This window comes from Cucumis melo, chromosome 6, assembly GCF_025177605.1.
Source record: "Cucumis melo cultivar AY chromosome 6, USDA_Cmelo_AY_1.0, whole genome shotgun sequence".
Lineage (NCBI taxonomy): Eukaryota > Viridiplantae > Streptophyta > Magnoliopsida > Cucurbitales > Cucurbitaceae > Cucumis > Cucumis melo.
This window is the reverse complement of record NC_066862.1, coordinates 5,292,129-5,308,768: the sequence shown is the minus strand read 5'-3', so window position 1 is coordinate 5,308,768 and position 16,640 is coordinate 5,292,129. Positions and strand designations below refer to the sequence as shown.

The window sequence follows — 16,640 nt, the reverse complement described above, 5'->3', positions numbered from 1 at the left end:
ATTACGGTTATCAAAGCTATCAGAGGACTATCCGCTTTCATATTTGATACTTTGTAATTTATAAAATATAGTGACATGAATCCTATTATCACAATTTTTTTGGTTATTTTTTTTAGAAAGCCTCTAATAACGGGTTTATTAAAAAATATAACAAAGCGGCAAAGTATTTACACTGTATATAACAATTTCGAAAACGGAAAAAGCCAGGAGGCCCACCGTGTAAAATACCAAAAATGCTCCGTCAACCACGCCATCAACAACGTGCGCATAATATATTTGCGATCGTTTAAATTTGGTTATTGTTTGGTATGCGATCGTTTAGATATGACTACAATTTATCTTTTCAATTCTATTGTTTAATTTTGTTACTCGATCGTTTAGATTCGATCATTTTTATTTGGGGCCCAAATTTAAACGATTTTTTTTTTCAAAATTTGGTACACAATTTTTTTTAATTCTTTTGATACACGATCATTTAGATTTCTCTAAACGATAATTTATTTTTTAACACGATCGTTTACTTTTTCTACACTATTGTTTACATTTGGCTACTCCAATCTAAATGATTTTTTTTTTCAAGATTTTTTATACACGATCTTTTGTTTTTTCTACGTTTACTTCTTTTACACGATTGTTTACATTTGGTTACTCCAATCTAAATGATTTTTTCAAGATTTTATATACACAATCTTTTATTTCTTCTAGTTTACTTTTTTTACACGATTGTTTACATTTTGTTACTCTAATCTAAATGATTTTTTTTCAAGATTCTTTATACACGATCTTTTAACTTTTTTACACAATCGTTTACTTTTTTTTACACGATCATTTACATTTAGCTACTTCAATCTAAATGATTTTTTTTCAACATTCTTTATACACGATGTTTTAGATTTTGCTATTTTTTTATACGGTCGTTTAGATTTAGTTACTCAGATTTAAACGACGTAAAAAAAAAGAAAAGAAGAAATAGGATGAAAAGATTAAACGACGTAAAAAAAGAAAAAAATCACATGAGGAAGACGATAAAAAAAATCGGAATGGAAGGACAAACCTGAAATATTTAAAAGATGGCTAATTTTATGGGTTTTGTTACACGAGACCGTAAATAGTTTGGTGTTTGCTTACATTTATGAAAGTTTCCCTAACTTTTACCCATTTATTTATTAACACCGGTTTCAAATGCAAAATAAGTCAAATTATTTACAAATACACAACCAAATTTTCCTGTCGATTAGCAATAGATATGTATTAGAATCTATTACTTTGTAGCGATCTTTTTGTATCTAAACAACTACCTGTATATAGGACTATGCGTATAAAAAAGATAATATATATATATATATATATATATATATATTTACGTTTTGGTGTTTGTACCAAATTAAAGCATGTGAAACCATTGAATGTTTGAAAGGGAATGTCTTAAATGTAGTGTTTGGTAATTTGGCCCCAATGTTTCTCAATTATTTTCAGACCTTTTACATGATGGGATTCCTAAATATAATGTTTGTTTGTGTTTTCTTTTTCTTCTTAAAATTAATAATTATTTTAATGTGATGGCAGAGTAATATATTCTATGCAGCTGCAGTTAATAATAATTAAATAATATGGTTATACATATATACATACATATATATACATACATACATACATACATATATACATATATATATATGTATGTATGTATGTATGTATGAAACATAGTGATTTATTGATTTTCCATTATTTGGTTGGGTGCTTTTTTTTAAGCAAAAAATTGGGAGAATTTTTGTAGCCTTTTTATTGAGCATTGTAGTGTACATTAGAAGAAAGAAAGACATTATATACATAGGAGCTGCTTCCCCTTTTGTTGGTTTCATGTAGTTAAAAACTCATTTATTTTAATAAAGTTTGTCTTGTCTGGGTAATAATGTAAATTACTTAATTGCCTCTTTTTATTTCAATAATTAATTATTCCTTTTGCCATTATTATTACTATTATTATTATTATTATTATTATTATTATTATTATTATTATTGCTATATTATCTTTTGTATATTTTCCCCTTAATATCAAAAATTACCCGTCTGCTTGTTATATCTCCCGTCAATACACTTTTAAATATAAGGTGGGTATACGTTAACATTAATACGAGTCTACAAATATTTATGAACTTAAATTTAGTGTTTCCATACTACTAAAAATTTTCTCACTTTTTAAAAATGTTATTTTTTTTATACGTGTTCATTAATTTTATGTCTTTTTTTATACTACTTTTATTTTTGTGTATCATGTCAATGTACTTTTAAATGTAGGGTGAGATCCACTGATACTAATGTACGGAAATTTTGGGGTTAGAAAAGAAACTCTAGAAAAGTTTCTATTAATTTAAAAAAAAATTTAGATGTGGCCATTTATCCTATTAACTATATATTATTGGTTTTGATATGTAGAATTGCTTTTAATTGTGATCACTTTCAGCGTGCTGATTTTAGTCCAACATTACACATTTTAAGGTGGAATTGATACTAATTTTGTAAAAAAGAGATGAATTGATATGATATAAGAAAGAATTAGTTATACAAACCAACAAGAGCTTAGCCCATGACTGATATCTGTATGTACCAAAAATCAAAAGATTTTGAATTCAGATAGTTTTGTTTTAATCGATATATATGAGAGTGAAGTTTTCAAATTAACGCATGTCTATTAAGGAGTAGATCATATTGTTATAATTTTTTGGGGGGAAGATTAATATAAGCACATGCAATACTATATAGGTGTGGTCAAATTTTATAGTTTATTTTAATTAACTATTATAGAATAACTAATGTTTGAGGTATGCTTTGATCATGCTCTTACGAAGTTTAATGGATTCATTATCAATTTTATTTTTCTGAGTTAAACGATCGCAATTCAGACAATTGAGGATCTCACATAGAAAAGATTAAAAGACATAAAAATTTCTCTATAAAATAAATGGGTTCTATTTCAATTAAATATATAATTGGAGCCTTAAAAAGAAGTTTAAAATAAAGTTTCAAAGTGAAGAACACACCCTGCCATAGACAAAAGGCAAAGTCTCTTTCAAATATTTGGCTTAGATAATTGGAATGACCAAATGAAACCAAAATTATAGAGATGATCAAATTATTCACTTCTCATTTTCAACTTTAGTTTGATCACTCTATCTTGTTCAAGGTTTAAATGTGGTGGCATATTATACGAATATTCTAACTCTTACCCTTACCTTAACCCCTATCTCTCTATTGCTCCTCAAGTTAATAAAACAAAATCGCTGTTGGTAGTTGATCAACGTCGCCAACACACCGACTTGTGTTTCAATTTTCTTATTTTTGGTTATTTGCTTGTGGATTATTGTTTTTGTCATAACACACACATACTCATTTCTCATTGGCATGGCCATATCACCATGACGTAGTCTGTAATAAGTTTGGCTTTAAACACAATGGTAATAACTCTCGATCTCACAGTTGTAGCAATAAATATGGGCATCCCAAATGTAGAGATCAAAATGGTAAAAATAGCAATATCAATCAAGTGGGGATCAAAAGAGATGGTGCACCATTTTAAATTTATGAGACCTTTTTCCTTCAATTAGCCAAACCCTATAAACTTAGGGACAACCTTTCCCCAAAATGCAATATAATGCCACCGTTCTTCATCTTTCTAGAGAAAACTGTACAAAATATTATTGAGAATTATAGTATCTTTACTATCTCAATTAATAGTCAGCCAAAGAGTTTTTTGTTATTGTAATAATTTGAACACATTGCTGCTCTCAACATTATCAACTATGGTGAGAGCTCCTTGTTGTGAAAAAGTGGGACTGAAAAGGGGAAGATGGACAGCTGAAGAAGATGAGATCTTGACCAATTATATTCAAGCTAATGGCGAAGGCTCATGGAGATCCTTACCAAAGAATGCAGGTTCAATTCAATTGATTTTCATTATAGCTAGATCAGTACAATGAAATTACAAACTTTGTTTTGATTTAGGTTCTCTTATATGGGTGTGTTTGTTTTTGTCAAAATTTTTTGCATTTTTTGTTATTTTTGTCGATTTGGAGTTAAAAATATCCATTTACACAGAAAAAGAAAAAACAAAGTTCGATGATGGTTCTGATTTTTTTGTCTGCTTAGAGACTCTGTTTTACTTTTGGACTGACTCTAATATCAACAGTAAAAGAGTTAAACAGTTACATCACTATATCAAAATCATATGTTTTTGTTTTTAAGTTTTCAACTGTAGTAAAAATATTATTGTTGAACACGGTTTTGATATTTTTATGGTTTATTCATTATGATAAAAGGATTGTTGAGATGTGGAAAGAGTTGTCGATTGAGATGGATTAACTATCTGAGGACAGATTTGAAGAGAGGGAACATCACAACTGAGGAAGAACAAATGATTGTAAAGCTACATAATGTTTTTGGCAACAGGTACGTACACACAACTTGTTTTTCAATTGATAAATACATTTTCATGTTATTGGGAACAACAAAAACTTACTCACTTTAGTTTTTCGTAAATACCTTATGAATTATATATATATATATATATATATATGCTTACTAGCTTAATTTACTATGATAAATCAAACACTCATTTTGTCTCTTTTTAATTACTTATTTGTAAAACTAAATATATATATATATATATATAAACACATATGTTTGATGTTTGATGTTGACACGTGCATAGTTATTCCTCGAATTTTGAAAAGTTTAAGATTTATATGTTGATATAAATATATTAATGTCAAATGTACATAACTCAAACATAAAATATACTATCATCTTATATTCAAAGGCCTCCCTCATATCACAAATCGAGAAAAAACTTTGTGACTTCCTTTTGATTTTAAAAAAATACTTTTATAACTTAATTATAAAAATCACATCAGTCACGTTAACCAAAACGAGTAATAGATCAATTAATACGTGATAAGATAATGGATTAGAATGTCTGTAATATTTAAATCTCTCCTACTCCCTATTGCACTAGACTTGACATTGTTCCTTATCACTTGTGTACTCACCAAATTGTTTTTTTTAAAGAAAATTAAAATTAAATGTTTTTTGATCAAACTTGCCAACATGAACATAATTCAACGTCTAACATAAACTAATTGTATTATGAATTCGAGTTATGAGGTTCGATTCTCCTACCTCACATATTGTAATTAAAAAAGAGAACATATTTTTGAGACTAATTTGATCCAAAGAATCAATATCCCATGTCATATATAATATATATTTTCCATGTTTGGTTTCAATCTAAGAAATGTGTAGAAGGATGGGTGTCCCCCATCCCTAAATTTAAAGCTAATTTAACAATTTCATGGTGCAGCATTTGTTATTAGACGGACCACACTGAACACACAATTATTCAAAAACCCTAAATACAAAGAGAGAGAGAGCAAACGACAAAAGCCATTACACTTTTTAACAGTTTCCTTTTTCCCATTTTCATTCAATCTTGTCTCCCAATCCAAATAAATATGCCCAACCAAAAATAAAATTTGGTGGACCCTTACACTATATATCATGTCCAATCACTTCCAATTCTCATGTATTAATTACATTTTTTTTCCTTCATTTTCATCCATATATACATAATATTAATCGAGCCGTTATTGAATGAACACGATGATGATGTTTTGTTCGTTGAGTTATTAAAGTTTTAAATTATATGTGTGAAAACTATTTTGGATTTGATTGTGTTTTAGATGGTCTTTAATAGCGGGACATTTACCTGGCCGGACAGACAACGAAATAAAAAACTATTGGAACTCTCATCTAAGCCGAAGAATCTACACTATGACACGACTTTCTGCTAAGTCTTCTTCACCCGTAACTGGCATCCTTGACATTACTCCTGCATCGAAACGAAAACGAAACGTTAGAAAAGGTCAACAACAAACTGCTACAGTCAAAGTGAAAACAACCGAGAAAGAAAAAGTAGAAAAAGGGTTGAGCTCGGAAGACGATGAAAAAGAAGATCAAGATGGATTGGGAAATAATCAAGTAGTATTGACTGATGGAGGTGGTGAAGAGGATTTGGGACCATATGATTGGCTAGATGGTGAAATAATGAGACTGAATAATGAAATTATTGAATGGGGAATGGTGGAGTCAAGAGGAAATAATAACAATGGATGCAATGAGAAAGTGAGATGTAATGAAGATAATCACAATAATTATGGTTCTTGTTCTTCTTCAGTGAATTCAGCTTTGGAAATGGATAAATGGTTGAATTGGGAAAAGGATCATCAAGATAATGGATCAATGGAAGGATGTAGTTTGGACCAATGGGAACTTGACGAAATCTCATCTTGGTTATGGGAAACTGAAATTGATCAATGTTTTGATAGTTAGGGTTTCCTAAGAAAAAATTAGATAGGGAAAAGCCTATGTTTTGATTATATATATAATGTTTAATTTATAAAATAACATTTGTTGATTGTTAACCTCTTGCTTTCTTTGTTTTCAAGTTTCTACATTTTCAAATTTTGTTTTAAAAAGTCATCTAGGGAAAAGAAAAAGTAAACTTTTTTTTTTCAATATTATATATCTTAACTAGTTGAATTATGTTCATATTAGTATTAAAAAGAAAAAAAAATAAGAATTTAATCCAAAAAACATAAAAAGTTAGGAAAGAAGTTGTCCCATTTGAAGTTTAAACAATCCAATTGTTTTGGATGCATTGCCAAAAGTCATTTGTTTATTTATGGTATTAGAAAATTAACTTAACTTTTGTATTACATCTAAAAACTTGCTAAAATTTGGAGGATAATTATAATGTGTAGCAATTTTTAAAATAATTATTATATACGTAGCAATATTTCAAAAAAGTTACAAATATAACAAAGTCTATTAGTGATAGACTTCTATCTTTGATAGACTTTTATGGTTTATCAATGATAGACTAACATTTGCTACATGATCTATCAGTGATAGACTCCTATAATTGATAGATTTTGACAAATTTTGTTATATTTACAATTTTTTTTTTAAATATTACTATATACTTAATTATTTTAAATATAATTACTACATTTGCAACTATCCCAAACTTAAATGTATATTTGTTCGATCCTTTCTCCTAATAGAGAGAGAGAAACTACCATACCCAAGGACCTAGGCCCAATAAGCCTATTAACCAAAGAAATTTAAGTTGGGCCAATCCAATCTCACATGAGTTTGATTCATCTAAATTAGGGGATATATATATATATATATATATATAATTAATAGTAAGTCTAAATTATTATTAGTAAGTAAAAGTAATTTTTAACTTAGGACAGATAGATCAAAGTAGTAAATCTCCTAGTTTTGAAATAACAAGAGCATAATCGAATAATAATTGCTTGGATGGTAATTTATAGATCAACGATTGTAATACTTCAACATATGTTCATTAACCAACATTGAAAAGAGAAAAATAAGGTAGGAAAACATAATTAAACCAATGCTGATACATATAAACATAATACGCATACTATATTCAAACTATAAGATTAATTAATTAATTAACTAGTGTGAGGAATTACACATTATAAATTAACGAACTTTATATTATATATGTAATGAACAAAATATTAATCAGAGGGTGGGGAATTATAATGATGATCAGCTAAAGAAACTCTGCTAAGCCTACTTGGAAGCAACCGAATGGCACCATGTTCATGGATGAGGTTTCTTCTTCTTCTTCCTGTCCGCCGCTGTTGGGTTCCATAAACTGCTCTCTCTGCCAAAGCCTTCCCCATATTATTGGAGGCCGTGGCGGCTTTTGAGTTTGGGTTTTTCTCTGCCGGTTGAATTCCGCCGGTCGTGGAGGCCGGATCAAAAGCTGATGATCTGGAGTTATTGGGATTATTATCAGGATTCATTATAATTATTTGGTACGGTTTTGTTAATTTTGCTGGGAGTTGGTTGATATGAAGAAGGATGAAGGAGGCATGGATTTGTGTGATCATCTTAATTCTAAAGATGTTTGTAATTTGTAGAATCTGCACTTTGGTATGTTCTCTTCTTGCAAATTAAGGAACATAAAGATTCCCATTAAGCAAATCTAATTCTATTTGTTTATTGGTTTGGAATATAATTTGGTTGAGATTAGGTGGAGAAAAGGTGAAATTTTGGAATTTTTTTAGTAGTAATTGAGCTTCTCCTAATTGCTAACTATTTTTCTTATTTATGTTTATTTTCATTGTAATGCCTCGAACCTAAGATTTGAACTAGGATTCGAAACTCGGATCTCGATATATCCCTACATTTCGTGCGACCTGATAACATCATCTTCACTTGTCTTAAAGACATGTTTTGTTCTCACTCATATACATTTTAAGAAAATTTCCAAAAGGTCACCCGACATAAGATTGTTCCAATAAGCTCCTATGATCGAGTCACCGAGAAGGTATATGCACCTTATTGTTATAGGTAGTAATTTTTAATTATTTTAAGTCTTTTCTTAATGTTACTTTCATGTTCTCAAAATTCCTCTTATTCAGATGTGATATCAATTTATTTATGTCTTTCTCCTAAACTAAACTAATAGCGTTACATTCATATTTTTATATTTTTAGAAAAAGTATTTTAAATATCAAGATTGATAAAAATATTTACAAAATATAATAAAATTTCAGATTCTATTCATGATAAACATTGATAAACACAAATAAAGTCTATATAGACTTTGAATTTAGTTTCCATTTGGTTGGTAAGTTTCAAATTAATCTCTCGGGTTAAATGTTACAATTTTACCTTGAAATTTATTATCTATTTCAACTTCTTCGATTTCAATGTTATTTTAACTTTTTCTTTTGTTCATAGTGAATTAATTTGGAGCTAAATTAGTTTTAAAAAATGAGTCTTTTAAAAAATATAACAAAGCGGCAAAATATTTACTGTATATGAACAATTCTGAAAACGGAAAAAGCCTACAGATCCGTGAAAAATACCAAAAATGTTTCGTCATCCATGTGCACGTAATATTTGGCACACGATCGTTTAGATTTGGCTATTGTTTGGTACAGATCATTTACATTTGGTTACAATTTATTTTTTCAATTTTATCGTTTAATTTTGTTAAGACCAAATCTAAACTATTTTTTTTTTTCAAAATTTGGTACAAAATCGTTTAGATGTGTAGACAAATTTTTCTTACACGATGTTTTTCTACTTTTTTTACTTGTTTAGATTTGGTTACTCAAATTTAACTATTTTTTTAGTCTTTCATATTCAGTATATGATATTGAACAATCAAATGAAAGTTTGAAAAAAAATATTTTTTATATTTGATACACGATCTTGAACAAAAAAAAGGGAAAAAAAATGAAAGTTGATGGAACAGACGGAAACAGAAAGAAAAAAAAAGAAAATGGAATAGAAGAATGGAAAGAAAACGGAAGAACAAACCTAAAATATTTAAGAAATGGTTAAGGTTTTGTTATTGGTGTTTATGAAAGTTTCTCTTAAAAGAATTAAAAAATTATATACTTAATTAAGTTTCACCATTTTTATTTACTATTAAAATTAAAATTCAAATGTAGATTCAAATTAAACAAAAATGAACAAAAATATCTATACATATAGTGGAACTTTACTTTTTATTTGTAAACAAAATGTCAAAAGTAAATATTTTCAACGATTATAGTCCCATACAACCATTTTTAAAATTTAAAATCACACTTTTTAATTATTTTTAATTAATTAATAGATATTGACGTCAAATATTAAAAATGAATATTCAATAAATAAAATTTTGATCGACAATTTGAAAGAAAACTCGATTCTCTTAATGAAAAATGACAACACGATTTGATTATCAAATAATAAATTAAAATAAAAATCAAAACTTAACGATCTTATAAACAAAAATTAAAAATTAATTCATAACCAAAATTCAAAATCCAAAAATAAGTTTTTTCTTTTTTTCAAAGGATTTTCTTTTCGTGAGAATTCATTTTTCTTTTTTATTTTTCCCTTCATTTTAATAGAGAATAGAGGCTCCTTCTAGTTCCAATAATCATATTCCAATCTTGTGGTTTGCACTAAATTAGAATAAAAACACTCTTTCTTAATCATAAAAAGCAATTTGTAAAGTAATAAAGAAGGTCAACCTTTTTTTTTTCCCTTTAAATTTTTATAAACTTTCTAAAAAATTACGATCGATGGTTTTAATTTCCCCAAACACCTTTAGAAAAACAAATCACCAAAGCTTTTACTTTTGTGAGGGAGAAAATATTTGTAGATTTGATTTTTCTTCCTTGATGAGGAATTTAAGATATAGGAATAAAAATGTGTGTGAATTTCTTTGGATATAAGCTTAAATGGGATTAAAGAATCTTGTAGCTTTTAAGCAACCTTTGGTGGAAGCAATTCTGTAATTCAATTCTCTGCGTGTTCTTGTGTTCTATCTCTCTTCTTCCTTTTCTTTCTGTTCTTTTCTTTTCTTTGTAATATATATAATGTTTTTAAAAACACAAACTTCCATTTTGGTCAAAACAAACCAAAATTTTTAATGGGAAGAAGAAGAAAAAATATGGCAGCTGTTACACATGATGATCTTCTTCCAAGTCCAAAGAGCTCCGAATTGGGCAGCAAATTGGGGACTTTTCTTATCATTTTGACCATTCTTTGTGGTCTATGTTGCTTCATTCTTTGCCTCATTGCTGAGTCCACTCGTTCTCAGGTACCAAAACTTTTATCTTTTTTCATATACGAAGATATTGTCCATTTTGAACTTAATTTTGAATGCTTTGCTTTATCTAGAAGACCATGTGTCTATGTGTGTGCGGCCATGTTCCTTTTTCTTCTCTCTTGATAATAGGTGGGGTGGGAATCAAAACTTTGATTTTGAGGTTGATAATATATGCCTTCTTTCGGATTTTTTTTTGTTGTTCATAGGCGATATGGATGGGTATAGATGAAAATAATAAGGAAAAAAGGAGATGCTCGTACAGCGGCAGCGGGAAGACACCGCTGCTGTGCACGGCGAGCGCGTTTCTGGGGATGGCGGTGATGATGGTGGTGCAACATTTGTATGTGTTGATTGCAGTGAGTAAGTCAGCTCCTCCTGCTCTCATTGCTTGGGATCCTTCTTTTGCAACTTCCAAATCTCTAACCTTTCAAGCTGCTTTCTTCTTCGTTTCAACATGGTAAATTATCAAACAACTAATCGTAACTCCATTTTCCATTTATTCCCTTAAACTTACCAAATTTTCGACTTTAGTTCTTTAGTTTTTTGTTTCACATAATTAATACTTGTAAAATATTGAATTTATCGTAACCCAACCATATGCTGCTTTACTATGTGAGTTGAATACATTCTGATTGATAATAAGATGAGTAAATATGTAATGGGGTGATATAATTTACAATGACAGGATAAGTTTTGCAGTTGGAGAAATTTTATTGTTAATAGGATTGAGTGTGGAGTCGGGGCATCTTAACAATTGGTCAGCTCCAAAAGAAAGCTGTTTGGTGATCAAAGAAGGTTTGTTCTCAGCTGCCGGAGTTTTTCAATTGGCCACCGTGTTCCTTGCCGCCGGTCTCTACATGACGGCGGTCCGAGCACAGAGAATGTTTGAACAGCAGGAAAATGTGAGAAGAGAGGTATTGGAAAGTTACCATATCCACAGTTCCCCACCGAGATCGTTGTCGTTGGCGTCCCCACCGCTGCAGCCAATGCCGCCCATCGCGAGAGAGGACCCGGTAATTAGACATAGCCACCACCATCAAGACCGGGCTCCTTTCTGGTCTCTGCTTCAATCCACTGCCCCTTTTTGCAAACTCTCTGCTTAAAACATTTTTTTTCTTTTTTCTTTTCTCCTTTTTGGATGAAAGGAGATGATTTTTTTTATAAAGAAAAGAAAAAGAAAAAGAAGAAGAAGAAGAAGAAGAAGAAATATGTATATAATAGGTTAAGTAATATTTTGATGTCTGTTCTTCTCAATTCTACTTTTTGTTATTTTTTAGTCTGTTACTTTGTAAAAAAATGAATGTTGTTTGATTCGTTTGTACAAATTAGGGGGAAAAAATAACATTTTCAATATAAACATACATAGAAATACTTAAAAGAGAATGAAAATCTCTTAAAGTACTCTCAAAATGAAAGATTTGAACCATATATTTTTTATAAATAAATAAAAGATAATGTCAGTTGAGTCCTTAGCTAGTTTTTCAACGTGGGAATTTGAGCAAGTTGGAAGGTAAAAGATGAAAAGAAGAATTAGGAAAAATGAAATTTAGTAGAAAAAGCGAATATATATATATATATATATATATATATATATATATATATATATAAAATGAGTATAGCTTAACTAATTAAAATTTGTACTATCGATAAAAATCTTTAATCTTATGTCTAAAACAAAATTAATATTAAATATAATAACTAACGTGTAATCTTTTTTATCTTAAAAAAAAAAAAACGTAAAAAATCATATTTGAATGCTTTCGTAGATTTGGTTGGACCCATATTTTTCCACCTCTTAACACTAAAATGGTTAAGCACGAGCTTTGATTTTAATGAGAAAACCTATTATTATTTGGCAAATTTTGGTAGGTCATTTAGGTTTATGTTAAAATTAAAAAATAATAAGATTTTTGCCAAAATGTTAGGCACTCGGCGTGATTGGAATTTTTTTAATATTCGTCTTAATGAATTCCTAAATTGGTCTCAACATCATTATTCTCAAAAATCATATAGCAATATTATTTTGAGCAAGATTTTGATTCAAACAAGGGAAGGAAATCATGTTTTGATATATAATTTTGGTAGGTGTGATTCCAATAATTTGTAAATATGAGTGTTGACCTTCGGGTTCGGCCTTTCAATGAGTGCCCTCAAATTCCTTGTGTTTAATTTGGTGAAGATGAAGATGGAAGCCCATTGCATTGCACATACATACACCTCTTTCACCCCCAACATGTGGAAAAGTATGGGTCCAATCCTAATTTATGAAATGCATTCAAATCAAATCATCACCCCTTTAGTTTTTTCTTTTCAAATAAGTATAATAAAATGTTTTAGCAAAATGATTAAACCACCCAAATTATTCACAAATATTAAATAAATTCATTATCTATCAACAATAGTTGTCATTATTGTATCGTTAATACACAACAATATCAAAAGTTTCTAACATTCCTATTACTCTTCTTAATTAAGTAATTTACAGTTATGATTTAAATTCCCAGTTTTTAGATTTGAAATTGGAGTTTCCAATTTCATTTGGAGAAGAAATTAAATTAAGACCACCATCATAGTTATTATTATTATTTATTATCGTTGTTATGCGGTTGGGGGAAAAAATGGTAAATTAGAAGCATTATATAAATTCTTCTTCTTCCAAATTGTTTTATCAATCTTTTCTTTTCTTTTCTAACACCTAATTTCTAATTATAAAAATCTCTTGTACGTTTCTTTTAGGCTTTTAGAGTTTGCTGGTATCACATCCTATTGCTTCATCAATATTCAATATAAAGGTAAGTTTATTCATATGTTTCTTTATCCCAAACTTTGGATATATATATATATATATATATATTAAACTGATTTTTATAATTTTTGTTGGCAGAATTTTGATTAATTCAAACAATGAAAGGAGGGAAATTTGTTTTGATATTTTTGGTTGCTTTTATTCCAATGATTTATGGTAAAAATGTTACTATGGGTAATATTGTGGTAGATGGAACTACAAGAATAACAGAAACAGATGAGAATTATATCTGTATGACTATTGATTATTGGCCTTTTAATGAGTGCTCTACAATTCCTTGTCTTTGGGATGGAAATGCATCGGCACTCAATTTGGTGAGAATTTTTAGCATATATTGTTGATTTGTGATGTTGTATTTTATTTTTACTTAACACTTTTCTTTTTCTATATCAAGAACTTGTCTCTTCCTACACTTACCAAGGCTGTGCAAGGTATACTTTTTTTTTTCTTAATATCTTTACAATATAATGTATTTACAAAGCAGAAACATTATAATCCAAAATTTACTAATTTGGTGGGTATGATAATGTTTCATTAGCTTTCAAGACTCTTAGGATTAGAGTAGGAGGTTCTTTGCAAGACAAATTGATTTATGATGTTGGGAGCTTCAAGGGAAATTGTCCTCAATTTGTAAGGAATAGCACTGCAATGTTTCATATCAGTGAGGGTTGTTTGTCTATGGAACGGTGGGATGATTTGAACCAATTTTTCAATAAGACAGGGTATGTGTTATTATCTCTTTTACCCTCTCGAAAATAACTGTGTACGTGCATTCTGATTCAATTACTGCAGTTTATCACAAGACAAGCTTTATAATTTTTTTTTCTTTACAAATAATCTGTAACTTGGTGTTTGTCTTGATAAACATACAGGGCAATAGTGACTTTTGGCTTGAATGCCCTCTTGGGAAGGCAACATACTTCAGGATTGCGATGGGAAGGAGAATGGAACTACACTAATGCAGAGGCATTTATTCAATACACGATTGAGAAGAATTATCGAATCAATTCATGGGAGTTTGGTGAGTTCAAATGATGTAACTGAGCGATTCGTTTCTCTCTTGTTTGAGCATTATGGAACTTAGGTACGTATTGTGTATATATTGTGCCAGGTAATGAAATGGTTGGTCATAATAGTATTGGGGTAAATATTACTTCAGCACAATATGCAAAGGATTTGATCAAGCTTAGGGAGATTATTGATCGTTTGTACAATAACTCCCAACAAAAGCCGTTGATAGCAGCCCCAAGTGCATTTTTTGATGCCTCATGGTATAAAGATTTTGTTTATGGAACAGGTCCGGGCATCGTTGACATTCTCACTCATCACATATACAACATGGGTGCAGGTTCGTCAACGACACTATTTCATATCTTTGGATACATCTAGAGTTGAAACTATTAACTACTTGAATAATGAGATTGTGATCAAACTACTTTTGTGATTTTTAGGATATGATCCTAAGGTAATCGATAATTTTTTGGATCCTAACTATCTTAGCAAAGAATCAAGGGATTTCCAACAACTTAAGAACATAGTTGAAAACAATGCCCCTTGGTCTGTTGCTTGGGTTGGAGAAGCTGGTGGAACCTTTCATGGTGGTAGTCCTTATATTTCTAATACATTTGTTGATGGATTTTGGTAATTTTAATTCATTTAAGTTGATTTATTATTTATTTTTAACTCGATATTATTTTTAGAAAAGTTACTTTGATAATTTGAATTAATGAATTGAATAGGTACATCGATCAACTTGCAATGGCTGCTTTGTACAATACCAAAGTATATTGTAGACAAACTTTAGTCGGTGGATTTTATGGTATTCTCTTACCCTATATTCTAGCCCCTTCTCCAGATTATTACGGGTAAGCTACTCTTCAGATTTCACAACTTTACTATTTTTTCTAATGCATTCATAAAAAAATGTTTTTCACTTTCAATTTTGTGTATTTTGTTTTCTTTTTCTAGAGCTCTTCTCTTTCATCGACTTATGGGTTCTGGTGTTCTCAAAGTTGACAATAACGTCTCTTCTTATTTGCGTACTTATGCTCATTGCACCAAAGAAAGAGTAAGAAGCATATTTCTTGACTTCTTTATTGTTATTATCGGTAATATTATTAGTGATTATAATTGAATTAATCATGTTATTGTAGAGTGGTGTAACCATGCTTTTCATTAATCTAAGTAATCAAACGGAGTTCACAATTGACATTAAAAACAACACGATGAACATGGGTTTGCCCAATAAGCCAAGTCAAAGGGAAGAATATCATTTGACTCCAAATAATGGCTTAGTTCGAAGTTCGACGGTGCTTTTGAATGGAAATTTATTGAAAACCACAGAAGATGGAGATTTACCAGATCTTACGCCTATTTATCGTGATAGTAATTCTTCTATTACTGTTGCTACTTGGTCCATTGTTTTTGTTGTCATCCCTGATTTTGAAGCCCCGGCATGCAAATAAGCTTTATTTATTTATTATTAGGTCTCTTCGTTTCCATTTCCTTCGCTCTCTTTTTGGGATTTTTCTAGGATCTGATAAGCAATAACTTTTTCGTAGTGTGTTTTGAAACAAATATGCAAGATGATATATTTATAGAACTTGTATTTCTTATCACCTCCTTTGTGTCATTTCTTCTTGAATGTGTTTAATTTAGTGATTTTGAATGGGAAAAAATGATCTTAAATTGTTTCAATCGTGTGTTGTTGTGTTTCGATTGTAAGTAGGAATATATAGAAGTGTACAACTATACAATCAACGACCGACGTTGCTTGTTATAGTTAGGTGATGCGTGTTATATACCAATTTGTTATTTTAAGTAGATTGAACCATCGACTTTTGAGATGATAATTGATATCTTATCTATTGAATTATGTTAAACTATAATTAAGTTATTTTTTAAATTCTAACCGTATGGAAAAAAATCAATTGATTTGGAGATGCTAAATTGAAATTTAATTAAGCTAATCTAAGTCTAAATTAGAAAATATCATTGACCATAAAAAGAAGGAAAAAAAAAAGGATAAATACTTTAAAAATTGACGAACATTGCAATGAAAATATAAGCCCAACCTGACTTGCATATTGGGCCGACTGGGCCTAGATACCAACTTGAAATTTC

General features: G+C 29.6%; 3 protein-coding genes across 3 annotated transcripts; all 3 read left to right on the top strand.

The window, feature by feature from the left end:
* Nucleotides 1-3,541: 3,541 nt before the first annotated feature.
* LOC103483880 (transcription factor MYB111) lies at nt 3,542-6,480 on the top strand. Its single transcript, XM_008440703.3, has 3 exons — nt 3,542-3,933; nt 4,317-4,446; nt 5,736-6,480. The coding sequence occupies exons 1-3, from the start codon at nt 3,801-3,803 to the stop codon at nt 6,382-6,384; spliced, it is 912 nt and encodes a 303-aa protein (XP_008438925.1). The 5' UTR covers nt 3,542-3,800; the 3' UTR covers nt 6,385-6,480.
* Nucleotides 6,481-10,385: 3,905 nt separating this feature from the next.
* On the top strand, nt 10,386-11,965 carry LOC103483879 (protein MODIFYING WALL LIGNIN-1). The gene is made up of 3 exons (XM_008440702.3): nt 10,386-10,702; nt 10,918-11,168; nt 11,397-11,965. The coding sequence occupies exons 1-3, from the start codon at nt 10,532-10,534 to the stop codon at nt 11,812-11,814; spliced, it is 840 nt and encodes a 279-aa protein (XP_008438924.1). The 5' UTR covers nt 10,386-10,531; the 3' UTR covers nt 11,815-11,965.
* Nucleotides 11,966-13,687: 1,722 nt separating this feature from the next.
* Nucleotides 13,688-15,982, top strand: LOC103483878 (heparanase-like protein 2). Its single transcript, XM_008440701.2, has 9 exons — nt 13,688-13,831; nt 13,912-13,948; nt 14,056-14,239; nt 14,390-14,538; nt 14,629-14,865; nt 14,969-15,158; nt 15,257-15,382; nt 15,486-15,585; nt 15,671-15,982. The coding sequence occupies exons 1-9, from the start codon at nt 13,688-13,690 to the stop codon at nt 15,980-15,982; spliced, it is 1,479 nt and encodes a 492-aa protein (XP_008438923.2).
* The last annotated feature ends 658 nt before the right edge of the window (nt 15,983-16,640 follow it).